We start from the raw sequence: 27,000 nt of genomic DNA on the forward strand, positions 1-27,000 counted from the left end.
TTAACTGCCTTTGAACTTTAAACTCATTACCATGGATCCGTTTCTGTACTCTAAATACACTCCATGATTCACGTCTATTCCTGCACTAATGACACACTATTTTGCAACAGCTTGGCAGCATGCTTTGACATCAGATAAAGAATGTCTTTCTATTCCTCTAATAATGTGTTTTTCTGAAAATTTTTTGTCCTCATCCATTCTCCCATATGAATGTGAAAATTATCTTAAGTTCCAAAAAAAAAAATCTATTATAATCTGAATTGCCATTACCTTCCATGTTTCAGGTTTTTTTCAGTTTCTCTTACAGCACTGAGAGTACCTTTATTTATCCAACTTTTCTGTTATGGGTTTCAATCATGTGTTATATTTTTTCTCTGTGGAATCTGTGACAGTTAAATTTTATGTGTGAACTTGAATGGGCCATGCCCAGATATTCGGTCAAGCATTATGTGGGGTGTTTCTGTGAGGATGTTTTTGGATTAGCATTTAAATCAGTAGTCTACATAAACAGATTGCTCTCCCTAAGCTGGTGGGCCTCATCTAGTCACTTGAGGGCTGAAGACAACAAAAAGGCTGACCCTCTCCCAAATAAGAAAGGATTCCTTCTGCCTGATGATATTTTTGAGCTGGGACACTGGCTTTTTCCTGCCTTTGGACTTTGAATTGAAACACTGGTTCTTCCTGGGTCTGGAATCTCCAAGCCTTTGGGTGAGAACACCATCATCAGCTCTCTTGGATCTCCAGCTTCCTGACTCACCCTGCAGCTCTTGGGACTTGTCAACCTCCATAATTGTGTGAGTGTGTGTATATACATGTACGTGTATTTGTATGTGTGTATATATAAGATATATATATGAGAGAGAGAGAGAAAGGTCCTGTTGGACCTGTTTCCCCTGGGGAACCCTAACTAATACAGATATACAGACTGTGGTACTGAGAAGTGGATACTAATGTTAACACATACCTAAAATATGGGGGTGGCTTGGCTTTGGACTGGGTGATGGGAAGAGGCTGGAAGAGTTTTGAGGTGCATGCTAGAAAAAGCCTAGACTGCCTTGAAGGGAATGTTGGTAGAAATAGGAACATTAAAGGTGATTCTGGTGAAGTTTCAGGTGGAAACAAGGAACATGCTACTGGAAACTGGAGAAAAGGCAGTCCTCATTATAAAGTGGTCAAAAAACTTGGCTGCCCCGTGTTCTAGTTGTTTTGTGGAGGGTAGAACTTGCAAGGGATGAACCTGGATATTTTGCTGAGGAGATTTCTAAGCAACGTGTTCAAGCTGCAAGCTGGCTTCTGCTTACTGTCTATAGCAAAATGTCAGGGGAGAGGCCTTCTCATCATGGCTCAGGGGTAAAGAACCCAGCTAGTATCCATGAGGACTCCAGTTCGATCCCTGGCCTTGCTCAGTGGGTTAAGGATCCAGCATTGCCATGAGCTGTGGTGTAGGTCACAGACACAGCTCAGATCCCATGTTGCTGTGGCTGTGGTGTAGGCCGGCAGCTGTAGCTCTCATCTGACCCCTAGCCTGGGAACATCCATATACCACAAGTGTGGCCCTGAAATGCAAAAAAAAAAAAAAAAAAAAAAAATAGAACTCAGGAATAGAGATAGGATTATACCAGCAGAGACACTGCCAGTTTGGGCCAAAAGGAACAGAGGTGGGACACGATAGAGGAAGGCTTTCATACTTTGAGGGTTCTACAGGATGGGATGATAAAGCTATGCAGCTGCAAACATTCTTTACTCTTCAAACAAAGGCAGGAATGACCCAAAGCTGATTCAGAAATTAGCAGGGCTGCCACTCACACTACAGACCCTGGGGCAAAGATATTTCCTCCAGGGTCTCAGAGGTGAGGACCCCTCCTCAATCTCAGCGGGCCAGTACTTCCGGAGCAGAGTGACTCCGAAGAGCCCTCTAGGTTAGGCTACTTCCCTAGAGCCATGGGGGCAAGGCTGCTGCCCAGAGGTCTGGAGGGCAGGGCATCAAGGCAAAGATGATTCGTCTTGAGCCTGAAGATCTAATGGAATTAGCCTTGCTGGCTCTTGGACTCAATGGGGACCCATCACCCCTTTCTTCTTTACGAGTTCTCTCCTGGGGAATAAGAATGTCTACCCTATGCTTGTCCCACTGCTGTATTTTGGAAGCACATCACCTGTCTGGTTTCACAGGTTCACAGCGGGAGGAGAAGAATTTTGCTTCAGGAGGACTCATTTCTCACCCATACCTGATCCAGGTGACACTTAGTGACACTTTGGACTTGGAATCACTGTTGGAAAGGGTTAAGACTTCTGCAGATATCAGAGTTCCCGCTGTGGCTCAGCAGGTTAAGAACTCAACATAGCATCTGTGAGAATGCAGGTTCGATCCCTGACCTTGCAAAGGAGTGGGTTAAAGATCTGGCCTTGCCGCAAGCTGAGGCACAGGCTGCAGATGTGGCTTGGATCCACTGCTGACATGGCTATGGCTGTGGCTGGCAGCTGCAGCTCTGATTTGACCCCGAACCCAGGAACTTCCAAATGCTGTAGGTGCAGCCCTAAAAAAAAAAAAAAAAAAAAAAAAAAAAAAAAAGAAAAAGAAAAAGAAAAAAAAAAGACTTCTGCGGATACTGGGATGGAGTCAAAGTATTTTGCACAAAGGACATGAATTTGGAGGGTCCAGAGGACAGAGTGTTAAGACCAAATTGTACCCCCTCGAAATTTATCTACAGAAGCCCTAACCACCAATGTGACTGTATTTGGACATAGGGTCTATAAGGAGGTTAAAGGTTAACTGAGGCCATAAGGGTGGGGGGGGGTCTTTTTTTTTTTTTTTTTTTTTTTGTCTTTTTGCCATTTCTTGGGCCACTCCCGTGGCATATGGAAGTTCCCAGGCTAGGGGTCGAATCTGAGTTGTAGCCACCGGCCTATGCCAGAGCCACAGCAACGCGGGATCCGAGCCGTGTTTGCAACCTACACCACAGCTCACGGCAACGCCGGATCCTTAACCCACTGAGCAAGGGCAGGGATTGAACCCGCAACCTCATGGTTCCTAGTCGGATTCGTTAACCACTGTGCCACGACGGGAACTCCCCATAAGGGTGGGGGGTCTTAATCCAATAGGAACAGGGTCCTTAGAAGAAGAGGAAGAAACACAAGAAATCTCGCCTTTTCTGTGTGCGCACAGAGAAGAAGCCGTACGAGGTCACAGCGCGAAGGTGGCTGTCTACAAACCAGAAAGAGAGGTCTCACTAAAACCAACCCTGACCACAGCTTATCTTGGATGTCTAGCCTCTCAATCTGTGAGGAAATACATTTCTGCTGTTTAAGGCACCCAGGCTGTGGTTTTCTGTTACGGCAGCCCAGTGGACTAATACGAGGTCCTATACATTTCTTAACATTCCCCCCCCTGCAATTTCCTAATTATAATATTAAAGGTGGTATTTGGGATATGGGTTCTACAATATGTGTGTGTATTACTAACATTTCTCTGCTGCTTTGAAAACTGTTACGGGAGTATAGTGACTTACAATGCTGTATTAGTTTCAGGTGTACAGCAAAGTGAATCTGTCATACGTATATATAGATCAATCCATTTTTTCCTGTATAGGTTGTTACAGGCCACTGAGTAGATTTCCCTGTGCTATTCAGTAGATCCTGTTTTTTTTGTTGTTGTTGTTGGTTTGTTTTTGTTTTGTTTTTGTTTATCTTTTGTCTTTTTAGAGCTGCATCTGTGGCATATGGAGAGTCCCAGACTAGGGGTATAACTGGAGCTACAACTTCCGGCCACAGCCACAGCAACGCCAGATCCGAGCCGTGTATATTATCTACACCACAGCTCATGGCAACGCAGGATCCTTAACCTACTGAGTGAGGCCGGGGATCGAACCCACAACCTCATGGTTCCCAGTCGGATTCATTTCTGCCGCACCACGACGGGAACTCCCAGCAGGTCCTTGTGAATTATGTATTTTATATACAGGAGTGTGTCTGTGGGATTCCCATCCTCCTAATTTATCCCTCCGCCCAACAGTTTCCCCTTTGGTCACCATGAGCTTGATTTAGAAAGCTGTGAGTTTGTTCCTGTTTTATAAGTACACTCTGGTCTGTTTCTTGAAGGCTGCTCTTATTCCTAGTGTCTCACACCAGTCGATCTTGGAGCTCCGGTTACAGAGCTGGTGCATCAAAAGGACCCAACCTTGGTTTACTTGTATTGGAAGACAGAGACACTATGAATTCCAAATGTAATCTGTGAAGTCCAGACACATACATTCATGTTAGAGACCAATCGGATTTTTTTCTCCAAAGTTAAAAAAAAGGTATGAGAAACAAAGTGATGATTACACTACTATCAAAGCACTAGATCTGTCAGCTTTACCTGGCTCCCTGGTTCAATGGCCCCTTGAACACATGGGTGACTGGCACAGGGTCTCCTTCCCAAAGGTTTGTCCTTGAGGGCACATGCTCTTGGCGACATCACCTGCACAGTGCCATTGGCTCTCGTGCGCTTGCACGTCACTTGCCGACTGCGGAATCCTTCACCGCAAGACACAGAACACTGGGACCACGTGCTCGTGAACCACCTGAGAACAAAAACTCCAGGAGCTTAGTAAGCTCTGGCAGGACAACAGAAAAAAAAAAATCACGGACACGGAGAACACACTTGTGGTTGCCAAGGGGCAGAGGGAGGGAGTGGGATGGATTGGGACTTTGGGGTTAATGGATGCAAACTATTGCCTTTGGAATGGATAAGCAATGAGATCCTGCTGTGTAGCACTGGGGACTCTATCTAGTCACTTATGATGGAGCATGATAATGGGAGAAAAAGAATGTATATGTGTATGTGTGACTGGGTCACCTGGCTGTACAGTAGAAAATTGATAGAACATTGTAAACCAGCTATAATGGAAAAAATAAAAATCATTAAAAAAAAAAAAAAAGGACTGGTAGGACAGAACCTACAGGGGTGTCTTCAGAGGAAAAACTGACCTTAAGATTATGGCTGTTTCAGGGCCATCACGTGTCTCTCTGGGAACAGGCAGTAGCACAGATAATCCCCAGCCTTATTCTCAGATTTTCCTTTTTTTCCTCTCTTTTTTCTTTTTGCTTTTTAGGGCCGCACCCACGGCATATGGAGGTTCCCAGGCTAGGGGTTGAATCAGAGCTGCAGCTGCCGGCCTACACCACAGCCCCAGCAATGCTGGATCCTTAGGATCCTTAACCCACTGAGCAAGGCCAGGGATCGAACCTGCATCCTCACAGAGACAACGTCGGATCCAAAACCCACTAAGTGACAATGGAAACATCAATAACAACATCTCTATTGTTTCTTCTGGTTAGGAAAGAGTATGACTGTTTTTTCTAGGCATGCGTAAAAATATCCACAGCCCTCCTAAGAGCACGCCCCCTCCCCGACCCCAGCAACTGTTTTGTTCTACAGTGTGAGCCTGCCTCTCACTCTCCTCCAGGGCACAGATCATTGGATCCAGTGTGCGAGTTTGCACAGGGCAGTGAGCTGTATAGCATCAAGCCTGCCTGCGCTCTCCTCTCAATCAAAATGAGACTGAGAACAGTAGCTGCCTTGTAGGTTTGTGCTCAATAAATGCTACTACCATTTTTTTTTAATTTTGTATTTTGGCATCATTTGGTCGATGATCTGCTAGAGACTATGCTATTCATTCATTCATTCAATTTATTTATTAATTTATTTATTTTTATTTATTTTTGGCCAAACCTGCAGCATGTGGAAATACCCAAGCCAGGGATCAAACCCAAGCCATAGCAGTGACCCAAGCCACAGCAGTGACAATGTCGGATCTTTAACCACTCGGCCACCGGGGAACTCCCATTCATTCATTCCTTTAACAAATATTTTTAGAGGGTGTACAATGGGGCAGTCATTGTGCTAAGTGCTGGGAATAAAAGTGTGAGGCACAAAAGCCATGGATTTGCTCTCATAGAACTGACGGTCTAGTGGGAAAGCAAGACAGAGAGACTGTGGTAAGAGCTCCAGAGAAGAAAGATAAGGAAATAGAAAAACATATAGCACAGGGGCCTCCTTTGGTTCAGGCCCTACCAGATGCCCCTGAATCTAGATGAGTAGGAATAACTAAGTGAAAAGAGAGGGAACAGTGTTATGGATAGAGGAAGTGGTACATGCAAAGGCCCTGAGCCAGGACAGCGAACGGCAGCTCTACGGGACACAAAAGACCAGTGTGGATGAAGACCAGATAACCAGGCTGGGAGACACAGCAGTAAGACAGATGGCAGCCTGAGGCCCAAGCACAGGGGGACTTCTGTTCTTCCACCCATGGATTCTGTCAGGCAGCCGAGAATACCTACTGGGCACTTGCTGTGTGCAAGGAATTCTTTGGAGTTAAAAAAATGAACAAGATAGACACAGCCAGGAATTTTGACCTCTGTCCTAAGAACAATGGGAGAGTTTCAAACAGAGGAGCATCGTGGTGAGTTTGTTTTGAAAGGCGGTTGTGCTTACAGAGTGGACACAGCACTCCGGGGAGGAGACAGAAATCAGGAGGCTCCTGGCACAGTCCTCAGAAGGGATAATGGCTTGGACTCCAGTGGCAACAGTGGAAATGGATGAGAATGGATGGAAGGGAGAGGAAAGGGAGTCGGAGATGCTGTCATTGCCACCTGGAACGCAGGACGGATCAGATTAGATGGAGACTGTGAATTTGATTTTGGACATTTTTAAAACTATTGACTTGTGTCAGTGGTGGAGGAAGAATGTCGGCTGCTATATCAGTAAATAAAGGATGTTTGGAATGGATAAGCAATGAGATCCTGCTGTGTAGCACTGGGAACTATGTCTAGTCACTATGATGGAGCACGGTGGAGGATAATGTGAGAAAAAGAATGTGTATATATATGTGTGACTGGCTCACCTTCCTCTTACGGTAGAAAACTGACAGAACACTTTAAACCAGCTATGATGGAAAAAATAAAAATCATTAAAACAAAAAAGATGTTGCAGCCATCAAGACAGCAGCCACTGCAGCTGCCCCCAATGGTGCAGCCTAAAGGGCTTCAGGATGGAGAAAAGCAGGATACTGGCCCTGGATAATCAAGGTGCAAATCCAAGGAATGATTTCAACGATCCCAGACTTTTGCATCTTCCCATACAGAGAAAAGCGCTAAATTCATTAACTGGAGATGTCTGGTTTTCTTCTCTTTTTTTTCAGGGCCACACCTGCGGCATATGGAGGTTCCCAGGCTAGGGGCTGAATTGGAGCTGTAGCCACTAGCCTACACCACAGCCACAGCAACCTACACCACAGCTCAGGACAGTGCCAGATCCTTAACCCACTGAGCGAGGCCAGGGATTGAAACTTCGTCTTCGTGGATACTAGTCAGATTCGTTTCCACTAAGCCACAACGAGAACTCCATGGTTTTCTTTAATTAACAGTAATCTTTTGATATTCCAACTACCTCATTTTTGCTGCAAACCTCCTATATATCCTGGCTTCTCCCTCACCTCTTCAGAGCAGTCCCTCAGAGCTACCTGAGAGTCTGCCTCCCAAGCATGAATCCTTAGAAAGTCCACCGAATAAAACATTATGTTTTGCATTTTTTTTTTCTTTTCTGGCTGCCTGTGGCCATGGAATTCCCAGGCCAGGGATCAGATCCCAGCTGCAGCTACAGCTGTGGCAATGCCAGATCCTTTAACCCACTGTGCTATGCGGGGATCGAACCTGCATCCTGGTGCTATCCTGCGGATCCATTGTGCCACAGTGGGAACTCCCACTGAATAAAATGTAATTCTCAACTTTTAGGTTTTGCATTTTTTTTTCAGTCGACACCTTTATTACATAGAAAGGTTTTTAATGATTTTACCTCCAGGGGTGGAGCCTAAGGAATTGTGCTTTTAACTAGTGCCCCTCATGCTTCTGGCCCACCGCTGTATCTCCTAGCTATCTCCTAGGTAAACCCATGGCAGCAGCTCATTGAGCTCTTAAAGCACGTGGTGAGTGCAGGAAGCAGATTTGGGCAGCGATTAAGAGCAGAGGCTCTGAAACGAGACTATCTCAATTTGAATTCTGGCCCTTGGACCTGTGTGGCCTAGGGAAGCTTTTCCATATGTCAAAGAGAAAACCGAACAATACCTACCTCATAAATGACTATGAAGTGATCCACAGAAAGCCCTTGCAGTCCAAGCTAAATAAATCTTAGTGACTGAGTTATTAAATCCAAATTACTGTTTTTTTTCTTTCTTTTCTTCTTTTTAGGGCCACCCCTGAGGCACATGCAAGTTCCCAGGCTAGGGGTCAAATCTGAGCTGCAGCTGCAGGCCTAAACCATAGGCACCACAATGCCAGACATGACCGCATCTGTGACCTATGCTGCAGCTTGTAGCAATGCCGGATCCTTAACCCATGGAGTGAGGCCAGGGATCGAACCCACACCCTCATGTATACTAGTTGGGTTTTTAACCCGCTGAATCATAAAAGGAACTCCCACTGTGTGTGTGTGTTTTAATTAAAAAATGGTTGATTTCCAATGGTTCTTCAGTTTCTGCTGTACATCAAACTGACCTAATCACAGGCAGCAAAACCCCAGTACTGACGAGATAAGAAGCGTGACTCCACATACCTTGAGGGGCAGTCCTGGAGGTTACAGGGCTGGTACCCAGCCAGTGGCTTCTGGAGGTGATTGCACAAAGACTCACTCACTTCCTGCCCATTGGCCATCACGCACTGGGGTCTCCGAACGCGGGCTCCCAAGTGGCCACAGGTGGCAGAACAATGTGTCCAGTTACCAAGCTCCCAGAAAGGCTCTGCAGAAAGAAAATGCATGTCATGACAACCCCGGGAGGAGAAACACCGATGGGCTGGAGATGACCTGGCCAAAGACCACACCACCAGCTGCTTTCTGGTTAGCCGCCTGTCTGGTTCTTTGAGGAGCACACAGAAAGGAAGCCATAGCATTGTGCGAAGGGGTCCTTTAAAACTCCTTTCCCCTCCACTGGCTTATTGTAATAACTGGTGGGAACGGCAGCCAGAATGGGGCCCCTGGACCACAGAGGGGAGAGGGGCTATTGCAGACCAGCTGGATCTGCCAGAAAAATCCTAGAGAGAGGGAGGATGTGTTCTGTGCAATGGGCTGCATCCGAGGCAGTCTCTAAGCAGAGCCAAGAGGACAAGAGTGGAGGGTTTCTCAGGGGACGCCCTAATGGGCTCTATTTCCCAAAAGTGGATCAGGTGGAGAGAGGAGAGATGTTTGAGCGGGGACCAGGGATGAAGCCAAAAGGTTAAAGATGCATTTCAATTCCACGCTCACTTTTCCATTCGTTCTTAATCTAAACTTCAGATTGGTCCTGAAGCTGCATGTGTAATTTGTCAGGGAGACATCTGGAAAGGTGAAAATGGGAGTTTCCTTTAGAAAAGTTGAAGCTGACCCCCTCCGATAATTAAGAGCTTTTTCACTGTAGACCCCATTCCAGTCTTCCTTCCCTTTTGACACTTGGTTAAAAAGATGAGGTAGGACGTGATGATGACAGACTTGATCACCGAAGGTGCCAGATTTCCTTGTAATAATCACAAGTAATTGATAGCTACCAGCTGTGTCTACATGCTTCCTCACAGAGCAGAGAGATTTCTTTAACTTGTTTTCCAGTTTTTCCTTTTGATTTTTGAATTTTTGTCTTAAGTTGCAACATCATTTGTGAAGTGGAACAGTATATATTTTTAGTTCCCCCCCCCCGCCCCGACCTCAGCATTACAGTTTCTTTAAAACAATTTTTCAAAAATAGCTACATGTATTGAATTTTCCAGGTAGCAGGTACTAAGTTAAACACGTTAACGTCAATTTTCTTTTCTTTCTTTTTTTTTTTTTTTTTTTTTTTTTGCTTTTTAGGGCCACACCCACGGCATATGGAGGTTCCCAGGTTAGGGGTCAAAGTGGAGCTATAGCCACTGGCCTCCACCACAGCCACAGCAACATGGGATCCAAGCTGCGTCTGCGACCTATACCACAGCTCATGGAAACGTGGGATCCTTAACCCACTGAGCAAGGCCAGGGATCGAACATGCATCCTCATGGATACTAGTCAGATTCATTTCCACTGAGCCAGGATGGGAACTCCCAATTTGCCTTTTAATCCATATGTCTGTCTTGTGAATTAGAGTCTTTTTCTCTGCAAGATGGAAACTAAAAAAAGCTAAGTGACTTTTCCAAGGTCCTTCATCTATCAGCTGGATTGGAACTCAGTGTGTCTGACTCCAAATCTAACTCTATTATGCCACGTTTCACTAAGACTTCTTAACAGTTCAAGGCAGGACATACCTGCATGTCTTTTAAAAAAATGTGCGTTTTTATAAACTGAGGTATAAGTCACATACAATAAAATGCTCATACATCAGGCATGCAGTTTTATGAATTTTCACAATTACATACATGTCCTTCTGTACTCTTGATCCAAAACAAGTATATAATATTTCATCACCCCCAAAAATTTCCTCCTGTCTCTTTTTCATTAATTCCCCTTTTCTTCCTAGATAACTACTTGCTCAATTCTATCAATACACATCTGTAGTATCTGTTCTTGGACTTCATACAATATGTACTCTTTTGTGTTTGGCTTCTTTTGCTTAACATAATGTTTTTGAGAGTCACTCGTACTGTTGCTACATATCAGTAATTTATCCTCTTTTATGGCTCAGTGACATTCTACTGTATGAATACACCAGAGTTTGTGTATCCATTCTCCTGTTGGTGGCCATTAAGAAGTGAGAGCTGCTAGGAACATTCTTGTATGAATTTTTTTGCGAACATGTTTTCTTTTTTTTTTTTTTGGATAAACACCTGTGAGTGGAATTACAGGGTCAAGGGCAGGTGTGTGTTTAAGTTTATTAGAAACTACTGTACAGTTTTCCTAAAGCAGGTGGACCATTTTATACATGTGTCCACCATGCATGACAGTTTCAGCTGTTTGTGCAGACTTCGCCTTGTCAGTGTTTTTGTTCTAGTCAGTGTGATATTGTATCTCACTGTGCTTTTTAACTTTCATTTCCCTGATGCCAATCTGTACATCTTTTGCAAACTGTCTGTTCAAGTCTTTTGCCATTTCTTTGGGAGGGGACAGTTCGTGGTCCACCTATAGAAGTTCTTCATATATCCTAGATATAAGTTCTTCACCAGACATATGGACTGCCAATCTATTTCCCAGTCTAGAAAATATTTTAGAAATATTAAATATTTATATTTAATATTAGCATGAAAATGAAAGGCACTAGCTCAAGATTTAAAAGGTTGAGGTGATGTTTCTGCGTTTCAACAGGTTGAAATTGTTCCTGTATAGAAGATCTAATAAAGCATGTGGTCTGAAAGTAGCCTCAGTGTATCCTTCCGTGATTGTCTCATTTTTGAGCTACAAGAAGCTGAGATCAATAGCAAAGGTTCCCTGTGATTCTAGCATTTCTGACTTCCTTAATTCTACCTCTTTCCCTTGGCCTCCTGAAGATTTTTGCAAGCTAGAGATACTTAGATTAGGTTCTTGTGACCAAGCACTGATATATAACAGTTAATATGTGTGGAAAAAAATATCTGTGAAAGAAAAAGAATGAAAGAAATGACTCCACAATTCTTAGCAAATATTCTCATTATTGATATTTAACAAGTTGGCAATAGTTTTGCAACTAGAAAACCAATAGCTGCATTACCACTAATAATAATGTACATTTAGGATATGAGTTTTGTGGGTTTCCTCAGGAGTGATTGTTTTTAAAGTTTTACTATGGAAGGAACAAGTTGAACCCCAGAAGACCGAGGGGGAGGAAAAAGCTGGCTGAATGTCAAGGAATAATTTCACTTACTGCAAAGTGCAAAACATGGAGGGTCTTTTAACTAAATCCTTTTCCTAGCACATGCCTCACAACCAGAAAATTCCCCCAAAAGTCAATATTCCAGATCTGAAGGTAGGGGGTCTCCTGTTGGCTGTTGGCTCCTGTGTTGGATGCCTGGAGCATATGCTTTTTATGGCCCTTGGGAAATATAATTTTACTGTCTGATTGTCGTTGTTCTGAGAGGAAAAGGAACACTTGCTTACCAATTAGAAAGGATCTAACTCTTGTTCCAGCATGGGTGCTCTTAAAAGAAGACACCTCTTAGGAAATAAGCCCTTTCCAATAGAATGCTCTGTCCCAGGACGCTTAGGCTCACACAGATCTGTGAGCTATGTGTGGGGTTGGGAGTGTGGAGTGTGGCGGGGGTTTAGTTAGAGTTATTAACTATGCTAACATGTTGCATCTCTGCATATTTTCAGGGTTTGTAGCCTAACAAGGTAGACTAAAAAAATTCAGTAGAATTCCAAAAAGGACTGGAGGCAGCAGTTCCTCCCCCCAGAGAACTTTGGGAAAAGGAAAAGGGTGATGTTTTGCAGAGGACCTCACCTGGTGAGGAGTGCAGCTTCTCAGGATGGGTGTGAAGCATGAGTGTAAGAGCAGAAGGATGGCGGAGGGATGCTGTATATGGTTTTGATATGAGACATTCTCCATTCCTCGGTCATGTGACCAAAGTCATGAGCTGCCTGGCTGGAAGACCTCTGAGAGAAAAGGTGTGCAGGGCAGAACTGAGACAGCCATGCAGATCCACGAGTGGAGAGGAGAGAAACAAGGAATAAGGCTGGGGCTCTCAGGGAGCTCGGCCAACAGACAGGTTTGGCCATCCTCATTTGTTGAAAATCTTCCATTCTAAGATCCTGGAGTACCTCAGAGGCTCTTTGGGAAGGGCTGCATGGAGGTACACCAGGGCCTTCCTGATCAACACTGAGAGTCCAGGAGGAGTAGGATGAAGGGCCCTGGAAGAGATGACTACACATTTGGGTTCTAGTGCAAACTTTCTGTGAGTCTCAGGTTTTCTCATCTCTGCAATGGGATAAAAGATTACTGGCCCCGACACTGTGCTATTGCAAATGTCAAAAGAGTTGATGAACATCAAGTACTTTTGGCATGACGACTCTGCCAACTCCCCACCTTTTCATGTCTCTGGGCTTCTCTAACTGCCAACAAGAAAAGCCATAGAGAGAGCTCTTTTCCATCAGCCTTTTAGTTGGGCAGTAGATTCTACAATCTCATCCCAATTCTGCCAATGATTCAATCCCATTCATTTATGAAACATTTGTTTAATACCTACACCTGTGTTAGATGCTGGAGATACAAAAGGGAGTAAAGGATCCCTAATGTCAGTCTAACTGACTTCTGTGACCCACTTTCAAATAGTTTAAAGATGAGTAGAATTTATTGAGTCCTAAAACCCCTACACTTGAAGCCCATTCTGGTGACAAGAATTTGGTGAGACCCAGATATTATCCCTAACAGATAGCAATAGAAGAAGCCACTTTATCATCCTGTTCCAGGGGCACATGTAATGACAGTTCCCAAATTACAGTAAACCCCGCTACAAGATGTCCTAAGACTCAACTGATTAGTATTTATTGAGTACCTGGTTTGTACCTCATGCTGTGTTATATTCTTTTTTAAAGAAATTTATTGGAATATAGCTGACTTACAATGTTGTATTAGTTTCAGGTGTACAGCAAAGTGAATCAGTTATACATATAAATATACATATATCCATTCTTTTTTCCCATATAGCTTATTACAGAATATTGAGCAGATTTTTCTGTGCTATATGGTAGCTCCTTGTTAGTTATCTTAGGGCTGTGAAAAAAATTAGACATGGTCTCTACCATTAAGGAACCCATGATTTATTTGAGGAAATACAGATGAAAGAGGAAACAATTTGAGACTAATGTGTACCAGGACTTGGTCACGGATCAATTGGTGAGACCAGAGAAAGGGGTTGCCCCCAAATTAGACAAGGATTCACACAGGAGACAGGAATTCAGCTGGACCTACAGAATGGGAGGTACTGAGACAACATGATAAAGGCAGTGAAGGACACTTCTTTCAGGGAGAGCAGTAATGCCTAGAAGCCAGACTTCCAGGGAAGCAGCATGGTGTGTGTGTGTGTGTGTGTGTGTGTGTGTGTGTGTGTGTGTGTGTGTGTGTTGAATCATAGGGTAGGGAACCACTGACTAGAAAAGAATTTAGTGCTAGCTTAGAATAGCTTAGTCAGGGTAAGGAGTTAAGCAGATGTAGAGGAAGAATATGTAGGATCTTGATTCTGGGCAGAAAAGTTCATATCCCAGTGTAGGTTCTTAGGGGCAGAGAAGTAGTAGCATAAAAGTCACAACCTTCTAAGATAAGAACTGGTAAAACAGAGTATAAAATTTCATGTTCCTTGTTAAGTGGGCAGTGGCAGTGATAGTTAAGACCATTAGATGTCCACTTGTTTACTTCTCAACTCCAGAATCAACGAAACCAGGTCATACTCTGTACATACTACAGGAAGCACTTGACGAACAAGAGTTTAACACTTACCCAGTAAGTGGAGGACAGATGTTGCCTTTGCTTTTCCAAGAGCATTGATGGCTGTGCAGACATAGGTTCCTTCATTTTCAAGGGAAACATTCTGCAACAACAGGGATCCATTGAAAAGCAAGGAAATACTGTCACTCAGAGATCCTCCTTTCTTCAACCAAGTTATATTAGGTTGAGGGATACCTTTGGAATAAAAACAAATACGACAAAGGCAAATTCCTTTAAGAATAGGGCCAGAGTACCACATGACAAATACCATACAGCATTTTGACCGCAAGTCAGCAAGTGGGTTTAATTACATATAATAGGAAAAACAGCTCCTCTATGGCAGGTGGGGGATGATGATAAAGCAAAGGGCTTTGGTCTACTGAGCACTTGCATGATTTATGTATCTGTGTCAGGGAAGAGGAGCCAAATGGTGTGGAATTACTCCATATTGCGAAGGGGGAGAAATTTGATGTAGCGTGAGGGTAACAGGTGAGTGGGTGGAAAAGAGAAGCTGGTCAAGCAGGGGGAATGTGGAGGCAGAGACACGAGGGAAATTCCTAGTGGTAGAGGTGGGGGTTGTCACAATGAAGGCTTTGGAAAACAAAAATATAGAACATGGATCTTTAAGTGGTTTGCTGTACATATGCAATGAAACATTCCTCTTTTAGGAGGAATGCAAAATCTTCAGGGAAATAGATTTTGTTCATTTATGCTTTTTTAAAAGAAGGTAATTTCAGGAGTTCCTGCTGTGGTGCAGTAGATTAAGGATTTGGCATTGTCTCTGAAGCAGCATGGGTTCAATCCCTGGCTCAGAAACTTCCATATGCTGTGGGCGGGCCTGAAAAAAGAAGAAAAAGGGGGGGATAATTTGAAGGAACAAAAAGAAGTGCTGTATTTTTAGTCTGGGGCGATGTAGTGAGGTGCACAGACTACAGAAGCAACGTCTCTGGACACAGGAAGGAACAGCATGAGGAACTGAAAGAATTTCTCTCCCCACATCTTGAGAAGTCTTAGCAATTTGCTGGAATATAGGATGTGAAACTCTGAGGACTCTCATTTGGTCCTAAGAGCTGGGGCTGCCTCCAATGATGCCTGAGATCCGGCTGGGATACGAGTTTAAGGATGTCCCTTCCTCCCGCAGGGCTCTGGCTAGAGAGTCTGGCAGACACGGCAAGGCTTTCTGACAAAAAAGAGATGTCAGCGCTATAATCATGAATTTGCAATGCACCTTGCAGGATCCATGAACACTGGGATATTGATCCTCACAGTTATTCCCAACTCCCGGGCAGCAGTCACGATTAGCTCTCTCTTAGAGCAGAGGAAGCTGGTCAAGTCAAAACCCAGGCCAGAACCAAAAACCACCAAAGTAACAAGAACCAACAGTGTTCCCTGGTGGCCTAGCAGTTAGGGATGCGGGGTTGTCACTTCTGTGGCTGTCACTGCTCTGGCATGCAGGAATTTCTGCAGCAGGCACAGCCAAACAAACAAATCCCCTAAAAACTAAAAACCAAAAACCAATCTAGGACAAAACCTAAATATCCAGAGAGGTGCTAATCACAAGTGCACATATCTTTTTTTGTTGTTTCTTCTACAAATACATGCACACAGAGAGGTTAAACTTTCCGTAAGGTCACCATCTAGTAACCTGGATCTGAGATTTACGCCCACACAGTTTACTCTAGAACTTAACCTCTTAACCAGGATTTAGGTTAGCCTTGTATATTCCCTGATAGATTTATTCCTAGGCATCTTAACTGTTTTTGCGCCAGAAAGCAGGCTCTTTTAAAATACATTGTATATTTGTTTATTGCTGATAATTAGAAAAACAATGAACACGTATATTTATCTTACATCCAATCATCTTATGAATTTTATTATCATTCTTTTTTTTTGTTGTTGCTGCACCTGTGGCATATGGGAATTCCTGGGCCAGGGGTCACATTGGAGCTGCAGCTGGGGACTACACCACAGCCACAGCAACACTGGATCAGAGTCATATCCGCAACCTACGCTGCAGCTTACAGCAAGGCCAGATCTTTAACCCAATGAGAAAGGCCAGGGATTTAATTTACCACAGCCTCACAGAGATAATGTCAAGTCCTTAACCCACTGAGCCACAATAGGAACTCCTGAATTTTATTGTTCTGAATAGCTTTCAAATGCTTTTCTTGTTTTTTAAAGGTAAATAATCGTATCACCTATATATAATGACAATTTTATCCTTTCCCCTATATTTGTACCTATAACTTCCATTAACTGTTGCGTTGTATTAACTGATGTCTTTAGAACAATGCTGAATAATAGCACTTACATCCGGCAAATTTGTCTTGTTTCCAACTTTAAAAGGAATATTACTAATTTCATCCTTAAGCACGATGTTCACTTTTGTTTTCCAACAGCTGTCAAATTAAAGAAATTTCCTTCTATGTCTGCTTTATGAGGAAATTTCTAAATTGTTCAGTTTATTTTAATTGGCTTCTTAAAAAGTTAAAATATTTAAAGCTAGTAACTTTCTTTTGAGTACCGCTTTGACTATGTATCTTACGTTTTGAAATGCAATCAACTCCTCATTATTTCATTCATTCGAAAAATGTTTAGGAAGTGTCTATTCTATGTGAGACTCTAGGCTGGTGCTAAGGATGGTGAATTAAGTGCCTTAAGAAACAATTTCAGAAAGAGGCTTTGAGGGAAAAAGATGATTGCAATAAAAGGACATAAGGGCTTATGATAAAGGTAAACCCTGAATGCCACTGGCACACAAAAGCTGTGTTAAATGTAGACTGGAGGCATGGGGAAGATTCCCGCATGAAGGACCCTCTAAGCTAATACTTTAGAACAAGTGGGAACACATCATGTGAAGTGGGGTGGGAGGAGTGAAGAGTTTGTTTTAGGCAGAAGGAACAGTGTGCATAAAGGCCTAGACACGAAGGAAAATATAGTGCATTTGGGGAATCATAAATTGTTTAAGACTTGAGCTCAAAGTACACAGAGTAGGAGAGAGGAGAGATGAACCTAGAGAAGTACGTAGGTGCCCATAAAAGGAAAATTTATGACCCACAGTGAGGAGTTTGGTGGAATTTATCCACAAGGAAATTGTAAATGATTTAATTATTTTAAGCAGTGGTAAAAAAAAAACAAAAACAAACTGCAGCTTTAGAAACATCAGTCTGGATGGGATTTAAAATGGGGAAGAGGGAGGCCAGGGTCAGGAGCACCAGTCAGCTAGTTACTGAAGCAGCTGGGATGAGACACAAAGGGTGCTAGAACAAGGGTGGGAGATCTGGAGAGAAACAGATTAACTTGGTAAATGTTAAAGAAAACCCAAGAGGATTTGACTGATTTCAGATGGGGGAGCGAAGGAGAAAAAGGATTTAAGGATGACATATCGATAGATGGTGGTACCATTACCTGAAACAGAGAAAATAAAAGGAACAGCAGATCTGCATGGAGAATGTGATAATTATGGTAAGCATGTGGAGCCTCAGGGGCAGGCATCTAGTTGACCACATACACCTAGGAGTCTGCTGGAGCACTCTGGGGATGGGCGGGCACCAATGTCATGTGCTCAGAGCACCAGAAGCTCACAGAAGAGCGGGCTTTTACACGTGACTGCCCTGATATTTGCAGCTGCCACCTAGGGGTCGCCTCTGGGTGGCTTGGCTCTGGAGGACAGGGGAGCTTGTGTTCCTGGTCCTATGTGTCTGTGATACTTGGTATCACCCAGAATGAGCTCATACTCCTCTCTGGCACCCTAATTTGAGGGACTGCTCTTAGGGACACCTCTACATCACATGGCTCTGGTGGCCAATGAGGCTTATGCTTGTGGGTCCCACAGGACTGTGACCAATGGAGAAAGAGGTGTTTTTTTTGTTTGTTTTCAGGGCTGCACCCTTGGCATATATGGAAGTTCCCAGGCTAGGGGTCGAATTGGAGCTGCAGCTGCTGGCCTACACCACAGCCACAGTAACACCAGATCTGAGCTGCCCTACACTTCAGCTCACAGCAACACTGGATCCTTAACCTACTGAGCAGGGCCAGGGATCGAACCCACATCCTCATGGATACTAGTGAGGTTTGTTACCACTGAGCCACAATAGGAACTCCTTTTCTTTTTTTTTTTTTTTTTCTTTTCTCAGGGCTGCACCTGGAAGTTCCCAGGCTAGGGCTTGCATTGGAGCTGCAGCTGCCAGCCTATGCCATAGCCACAGCCACACTTGACCCGAGCCACATCTGCGACCTACACAGCAACATGGTGATCCTTGTAGCAATGCGAGATCCTTAACTCATTAGGTGGGGCCAGGGATCCAACCCACATCTTCATGGATACCAGTCGGGTTTGTAACCCACTGAGCCACAATGGAAACTCCTGGAGAAAGAGTTCTTAAGTAGCTACCACCTGCCAGGGCACACCAAGAGGCCACAGACCCAGGTGCTCTTCTTCCTGTGAAGGAGGCCAATGAGCTAAGCTTCATGACTGCAGCTTGAGGACATGCATCCTGGGGCTGACTGTAAGCCTTTCCAGAGACCTCTGAGGATGGGAGCTATGGTCCGTCACCCTCTGCCCTGCTCTGCAGTGTCAGTGTTTCCTGGAGGTAAGCTTTACATGCATTGAGTGCCCTGGTTTTTACATCTAATGCCCTGGTTTTTTTTTTTTTTGGGGGGGGGCTGTCACCCAGGGGATGCTCCTTGATTTGGTGGCTCTAGTTGTTGGGGATGGGGGATAGGGAAGTGGGGGGGAAAGTGGCTTACAGTCCTGGGTCCCCAGGTCTATGGCAACCAGAGAGAGAGGGTTCTGGGCAGGCTCCCACCCTGGGGGCACTGCACAGGCAGCAGATCGAAACACACCCCCAGTCTTCCTGTGAAGGAGGTCCCTTTGCCTGTCTTGGAACAACCACCTGAGGGTCTGCCTTCAGGTCTGGCACACATTTAGTAGCTGATAAAGCTGGTTTCAAGGAAGGCGGGCTGTGGCTGCCTCTTGGTGCTCTCCCTCCGCCTTGCTCCAGCCTACCAGTATCACCCAGAAAAGAGCTTAGGCACTCGTTTGGACCCTGATTCCTGCAACTCCCATCCAGGGGACACCCCAGATGTGCTGACTCTGGTGGCCCACAGGACTGCCTGTATCTGCAAACTTAGAGAAAAAACTGATCCTGAGGGTCTAGCTGCCAGTCAGCCTGAATCTAGGTGCCAAGAGCCTCCCCTTGGGGACAGTGACAGGCCTTGGAACATCCTCAACAACTAGCAGCTATTAAAAATATCAGGAGTTCCTGTCGTGGCTCAGTGGTTAACAAACCCGACTAGTATCCATTCATGAGGATGTGGGCTCAATCTCTGGCCTTGATCAGTGGGCTAAGGATCCAGCATTGCCATGAGCTGTGGTGTAGGCTGCAGACATTGCTCAGATCCCAAGTGTAGGCCGGCAGCTACAGGTCCAATTTGACCCCTAGCCTGGAAATGTCCAAATGCCGCAGGTGCGGCCCTAAAAAGACCAAAAAAAAAAAAAAAATTATCATAGGCTGCTTGGACAATCACCAAAGTTATAGAGACAGTCAAGAGCTGAGGCAGAGTTGAATGACAAGGTTCATTTCTTATACAAGGTTACTCCTTCAAACTGGGAGAGGAGGTTGCCTCACCTACTGCACAGAAGCCAACACAGAGATACAGAGTGGCTGAGTGGATAAACAAACAAGACCCACCCACATGCTGCCCACAAGAGACTCACTTTAGGTGTAAGGACATACATAGACTGAAAGCGAATGGATGGAAAAAGATAATCCATGCAACTCGAAATTAATTTCATGAAGAAACCTGGGAAATCACACAGATGTGGAGATTGAAAAACCACTGCACAACCAATGGATCACCTTGCTTTTCTAGATTTTTACTGGAGACACAGCACATATACTAAGCTTTACCTTGGTGACCCAGCAGATGCTATCATGTGCTTCTTGAGTGCTAGTTCAATGTCATTTTTTGCTGCCCAACCTCAGCATTCTGGCTCAGAGCACCGATGAATAGGAATTCCTCCTGGCCGCATGGAGACAGATCCCAACTAGCATTTCTGCTCCCAGTGCTGTCGATACTTGCTATCTCTTTTGCATATTTTATTCTTATTTTAAACAGAACATTAGGAAGAGCAAATCTGGTATCCCTCTTTTCTGCCTAAAGACCACAGAAGTTTGTCTGTGGTTTCCGGAAGGGCTCAGACTGTTGTTCAAAAATGACAAGAGTAAAGGTGAGAGACTGTGTTAAATTATCTCTTGGGATTCCTTGCAGCTTAAAGATATGTGTGAAATAAACCCATCCATTCATCCATCCACCCACCCATCACTTTATATATATATTCAACTCATTACTACAGGTCTCCTATGACTAGCACTCTTCTAGAGCATTTTTACTGCATTAATCTCCGGCCTCCCCTATAGATTGTGAGGATTGTGCCTGGCAAAGAGTAGACAAATGAATATTTGCTGAATGCATGAACTAGGGAATGGATCTACCAGAAGAAAATTTCATCCCAAGGACACATCAGTGTGACTTTCTGATTATCCACACCAATATTCTCTTCCAAGTAGCAAAGATAAAATGCTGACTCTATGGTAAGATGTTCATCAAATCAGACACTATTATTTTGGGATCTACAGTACTTTAAAGAAAGGCTATAAGTATTTTGAGGGGGAAAATGCAAAACATGTCAGAAATCACTTCAAATGCCTAACTAGCCTCCATATGTGTGAACTTAAATTGTTATTTATTTATTTGCTTTTTTAGGGCTGCACCCACGGCATATGGAGGTTCCCAGGCTAGGGGTCCAATCGGAGCTATAGCTACCATCCTATACTACAGCCACAGCAACACAGGATCCAAGCCACATCTGAGACCTACACCACAGTTCAAGACAATGCTGGATCCTTAACCCACTGAACGAGGCCAGGGATCGAACCCACAGCCTCATGGTTCCTAGTCGGATTCGTTTCCACTGTGCCATGATGGGAACTCCAAATTGTGATTTATTAATTAAAGGATTCCTTTAAGACCTCTATTACATAATTTTAGCTTAGGCAACTGAACATTTGTTAAAGCAACATATAAGTCTGAAAACACTTTACAATTCAGAGATCTTTGCTAATTTAAACTTATCTCCTTACAACTAGTCCAAATTAATGGGAGTTTTCTCAAGTTATAAAGACCTCTCAGAGCTCCCGTTATGGCTCAGCAATAACAAACAGGACCAGTATCCATGAGGATGTGGGTTCAATCCCTGGCCTTGCTCACCAGGTTAAGGATCTGGTGTTGCCATGAGCTGTGGTACAAGTCACAGAAGCAGCTTGGCTCCCATGGTGCTGTGGCTGTGGCATAGGCCAGCAGCTGCAGCTGTGATTCGACCCCTAGCCTGGGAACTTTCATATGCTGCACGTGTGGCCCTGAAAAGCAAAAATAAATAAATATATACATAAAACCTCTCACAGGGAGGGACCCTGAAACACTTCAGATGTATTGGCTATTCGTGATGCCTCCATGATCAGAAGCAGGTAAGCATCAGCGTGGTCAATTCTAAATTGAAGCTATTCAGGGGCTCCAGGGAAGAGCATTCCAGCAGAGGGAAGAGTACAAGCCTTGACCCTAAAGCAGAGTTCTCAACATGGAGTGAGTCTATGAACCTCATATGGGTCCACAGATGGAATTCAAGGGTCCATAAGCTATTCACTCACTCCAGCTGAGACTTTCCATCACCTGTGAACATAAAACAACAATTCACAGTAGCAATACCTTAGACTGTGCAGCCAATGGAAATCACAGATAGTTTCATATCCCACTACAATTGTTACAGATATCTCACAATATTTTTTATACCATCACTACTTCAACATTGTGTAATTATTGAACTAATGCTAGATTTTGAATTGAATGAGTTGGTAAAAGAAGCACCCAGATTATTAGGTCACGCATTTGCTTTATAAACATCTTGATATCTGTATTTTGATTATAATTGGCTTTCTTTAAAATATATATATATGAGCACTCGAACCTGTTCACCCAGACCTTCGAGGGAAAGGTCTGGTCTGGAAATACAAATCGAGGAGTTGCCAGCTTATAGATAACATCTGAATCCCTGAGCATGGATGAGATCAATGGGGGAGCGAGTACAGCTAGGGAACAGAAAACGTCTGATGACTAGTCCTGAGATACCTCAAGTTAGGGGTCAGAGATAAGAGGCAAAACCAGAAGAGGAACAGCTGATACAGTGGGTTGGATGAGCTGCGAGAATGGTTTCCCAGAAGCCAAGAAAAAAGTATTTCAAGAAGGAGGGACTAGGCATTTGTGAAATGCAGCCATTGCCAAAGGGCCGAGTAAAGGGTCTGAGAAATGATCACTGAATTTGGCAATGCACAGACTTAAATGGTAGCCAATCAATAACCTTGACGACAGCTCTGAAGGTGGAGTGGTGAGGACAGACTTGGCTGGAGTGAGCTCGAGAGGAGATGAATGGAGATGAGATTCGAGGCAGAATACTCGACTCTTGAGGTGTTCTGCTATGATGGAAGTTGAGGAATGAGGCGGTAGCTGGAGGGGGTGTGGGGTCAAGGTCAGTTTACCTTAAAAAGGCTTCACTCAACTGGAATTTGCGGTCTTTCTAATGGGTCTCTCTATTTCCACACTTGCCTTCCTGTCACTTGTTGATTCCCTATAGTCTATTTTTCAACACAGTGGCCAGAGGGTTTCCCCTAAAATGTAAGTCAGAACATGTCTTTCCTCTAAAGGATTCCATCTCATTCAGAATGAAAACCAAAGTATTTAGGATGCTTTATGTAGTCCTATGTGATCTGCCCCCTCATCTCAAAATGCAGAAAAATAGAACTGAGAGCCAAATCCTTGATGAAATCATTTATGTTCCTGGATCCAGATCTGTCCAAAGTTAGCTGCACCCTAGGATTTTTCAGTTCCGGAGCCAGTAATTTCTCCCATCTTTCTTAAGCCAGTTCGAGGTGGTTCTCTGACCCTTGTAACCATGGGAGTCTGGACTAGAAACAGGTATGAAAACAACCCAGATGGCCAAGTGGCCACACCAGGATGCATTTCTGGGACCAAACTGGCATCACTGCGGTCCAAAAGAAAATGTCAGAAATAAGACGTTTGCAAAGAGGAGAGTGAGGACCACACCAGAATATGACCCGAGTTCTTTCTTCTCACTCCACACAACTAACCCGGGCAATTTCATCAACTTTCAAGAACACAGTGATAATTCCCGGGCTGAAAACTCCCACATCCACCCATCCCATCTTCACCTCTGCCCGGAGCTCAAGCCAGCTGTTCCTGGATGTCTCCCATCAGCCTGTCCCACAGGGACCTCAAACTCAGTAAGCCCCAAAGCAAATTCCATCTCCTTCTCTTACCTCCTCCTATGCTTGTTCCATGTCATCGTTACAACGCCCCATCCATCCAACCTGCCCCCCATCCCCCAGAAGCTCAGGCCATTGCTGGCTCTCGCCTTTTCATCCTCCACGTTCAAGGGGAGGATGTTACCTTAGAGCACCTAGTGGGACACGATCTCAACTGCTGCAGTGCTGCCTCACTCTGGCCACCCCAGCCCAGAGTGAGTAGGCTCTGCTGGCTACCCAGGGCTCAGGACAACCTCCAGAGCCCCTCAGCGGTCCAGCTGACTGGAAGTCGGAGCTACAGGTAACGCCACAAGGGGAATCAGCACCCATTTCAGGGTGCTCTCTGAAGACAACCCCCCACCTCAGCAGTTCTGACATGCCCAGCTGGGCTAGTGAGGATTTTGCTACACATGGGACACATCTCAGTGAACTCACTGCTCAGCAGATTTTTTTTTATAACAAATATCTCAGCCTGATTTTTTTGGAGTCCCTTTTGGTCATTCTCTATTACTCCCTAGTTGCTTTAAGTTCTGCTTGCCTGCGCCTACGTCACTTGGTGTAGGGTTATATGCCCCTCAGACTATTCACCCACCAACAATCCCCTACATCTTCACATAGTCAAGAATCCATCCAGCTCCCGAATATTCTGTAGGTGCCGGGGTCCTAGCTTTGCGGAAATGCTGAGCGTCAGCTTCCCGCCAAGCCTCCCTCCCCACCACTGCCTGTTAGGCGCAGAGCATGGGAGGGGAAGCCTCATCTTCCAGAAATCTGCTAAGACACTCCCTGGGTCTCTAACTTCGTATGACGCCTCAGGCAACAATCATCTCCTCAATCCCAGAGCAGTGCTTTACGCACGGCAGGTGTGCTGAAATAAACTGAGTTAGAACAAACTACAGATGGGGGAAAGTGTTCTGCTCTACTGTAGGTAATGCTGGCTGTCCTGTAAAGAGGGTGACACTTTTCCTTTAGAACATCTTGGAAGGTTTGGACGCATGCATTTATAGGCAGGGGCTGTACACGAGGGAGAGAAGAACCTGGAGTTCCGACGGCAACCCCAGGAGGTTAGGGATGAGGAGAGGAAGGCTGAAGGTGAGGGGAAACAGGGAGCAGAAGGGCTGGGGGATGACATGCCTTTGCCATGATCCCTGAATCTTGAAAATTTTGCTGAATGCCTCGGGTTAATGGATGTCTTGCTATGAGCAGAAGCCAGTCAAGGAAGTGAGTTTTGTTTTTGTTTTTTCTTTTTTAAAAAAATTTTTTATTGCAGTATGGTTGACTTACAATGTTGTATGAGTCTCAGGTGTATAGCCAAGTGATTCAATACATATACACATATCCATTCTTTTTTCCCATGTTGCTTATTACAGAATATGGAGTATATTTCCTTGTGCTACACAGTAGGTCCTTGTTGGTTTTCTATTTAATATATCCTAGTGTGTATACGTTCATCCCCAAATGGAGCCCATACCAGGTCAGTGTGAAAGAGACTGAGAGGCAGAGGGCAAGCCCCCAAGGACTATCTGAAGTCAGTTCCAGGGGGTTCTGGAGTTTCCAACGCCCAGAACAGATAGGGGTCAAAGACAATTCCACCTTACATCTAAACCTCAGCCTCTCAAGGGTATGATATTGAGTTTACACAGATAGTGATGTGCTATGCATACAAGGGATTTCGGAAGACAAAACCAACCTTGGCGAGTTTTTAGATGCGAAAGGGGAGACCAAGGTCTCCAGTGCTGAGGAAAGAAGCTGACCCCGAGACTCAGCATCTCCAGCATCATTATGCATGTGGATGCTTTCAAACAACGGCGGAGGCCCGAGGAAACTCAGATGGGATTCTCCATACCCCTGTTCTTTATGGTCTTTCAAAACGACAAATGTTTGCTCTGTTGAAACAGCTATAAAACGTCAGAAATACTTTCAACTTATTTATCTAACCTCGAAGACAGGCTATTTCCCCCAAGGCTTACAGTTTTGAAGTATATGCACCGTTCTGTTGCCACAATGCTGAAATCGTTTTTGGAAGGCAAATGTTATGGAAAAAAAAAAAAAGTTCAGGTCTGGAGGGGCTGTGAAGCATGTGTTGCAAAAAGTCTGCACCTCCTGGGTGCCTTTAAAATAGTCACTGTTTAAAAACAAATTTCCTTCCTCCTTGAAAGGCCCATGAAATATTCTACACTATAAAATCCTTGGCTTATTCAGACTGCTCTAACAGGCTAGATTTTTATATCCATGTATCACATATATTAGACTGGTATGTTCTGTTCATTTGTTTGTTTCCTCCGGCTCCTCAAAACTCATATAATATTTTGTATTTCTTTCGCCGAGGACAACTGAGAGTTTAAACTACCATTAGTCACCTCCAGGGAATGTGAAGAAATGATGTTGCCAGTTTCTAAGATTAGAGGCAAACTGAACTCTTCGTAGGCAAAGCAGTAGGGAGACATTCCTAATAATTGAAACAAATAAACAAGAGTTTACAGTTTTAGGGTCAAAGAGAGTATCTTAAAGCTACTAGCAAAAAGGGGATATACCCTTCTAGACTTCTGGGTCCAATTTGTAAAATGTAGTACATTTTGCAAGGCATTTTCCTCTTTTTTTTTGGGGGGGGTCTTTTTAGGGCCATGCCCAAGGCATATGGAAGTTCCCAGGCTAGGAGTTGAATTGGAGCTGTAGCTGCTGACCTACACCACAGCCACAGCAACACAAGATCGGGGCAGCATCTGTACACACAGCTCATGGCAACGCCAGATCCTTAACCCACTGAGCGAGGCCATGGATCGAACCCTCGTCCTGGTTGGGTTCATTTCTCCTGAGCCACAACAGGAACTCCTTTTCTCCCCCTCTTTTGAATTAACTGCATACCCTTTCCCTTTTTCTCTTTTGGCAACCAATCGATAATTATGTTTTTTTTTGGATACGAGGGACTATCCATCAATGACACCCTATCTGGAACTTTGCCCTTCACAGAATTCTCTTGAATAGTTGTGTAAGTACTTCTCCAGTTAAATGATGTTAACCACGGGCATAATCAGGTCCCCAAGCAATTTGGTCTGAGGACCTCAGAAGCAATCTGGGTCGAAGCATCCACCCCCAATCCCATAATCAAGAGCCTTTGTGCAAAGGGCTTTTAAATGTGTTTCTTCTGCCTTAGGGGAAATCCTCTTCCTGGTGTGGTCAACCCCAGACTCCCTCTCTGCTTGGGACCTAGTAATTCTCGTTAACTCCAGTCGTCATACCTCAAGAGCGCTCCACAGTTCAC

General features: G+C 44.4%; 1 protein-coding gene across 2 annotated transcripts in view; it reads right to left on the reverse strand.

Annotated features, from left to right (window-relative positions):
• Nucleotides 1-27,000, reverse strand: part of ADAMTSL3 (ADAMTS like 3) — a 357,500-nt gene that overhangs the window by 13,201 nt on the left and 317,299 nt on the right. For both annotated transcript variants that reach the window (XM_021098873.1, XM_021098874.1), the window contains exons 24-26: nt 14,377-14,559; nt 8,588-8,771; nt 4,355-4,559 (exon numbers count right to left, since the gene is read on the reverse strand). In XM_021098873.1, the coding sequence (XP_020954532.1) occupies nt 4,355-4,559; nt 8,588-8,771; nt 14,377-14,559 (572 nt within the window). The remainder of the gene's footprint in view (nt 1-4,354; nt 4,560-8,587; nt 8,772-14,376; nt 14,560-27,000) is intronic.

Source organism: Sus scrofa, chromosome 7, assembly GCF_000003025.6.
Source record: "Sus scrofa isolate TJ Tabasco breed Duroc chromosome 7, Sscrofa11.1, whole genome shotgun sequence".
NCBI classification, from domain to species: domain Eukaryota; kingdom Metazoa; phylum Chordata; class Mammalia; order Artiodactyla; family Suidae; genus Sus; species Sus scrofa.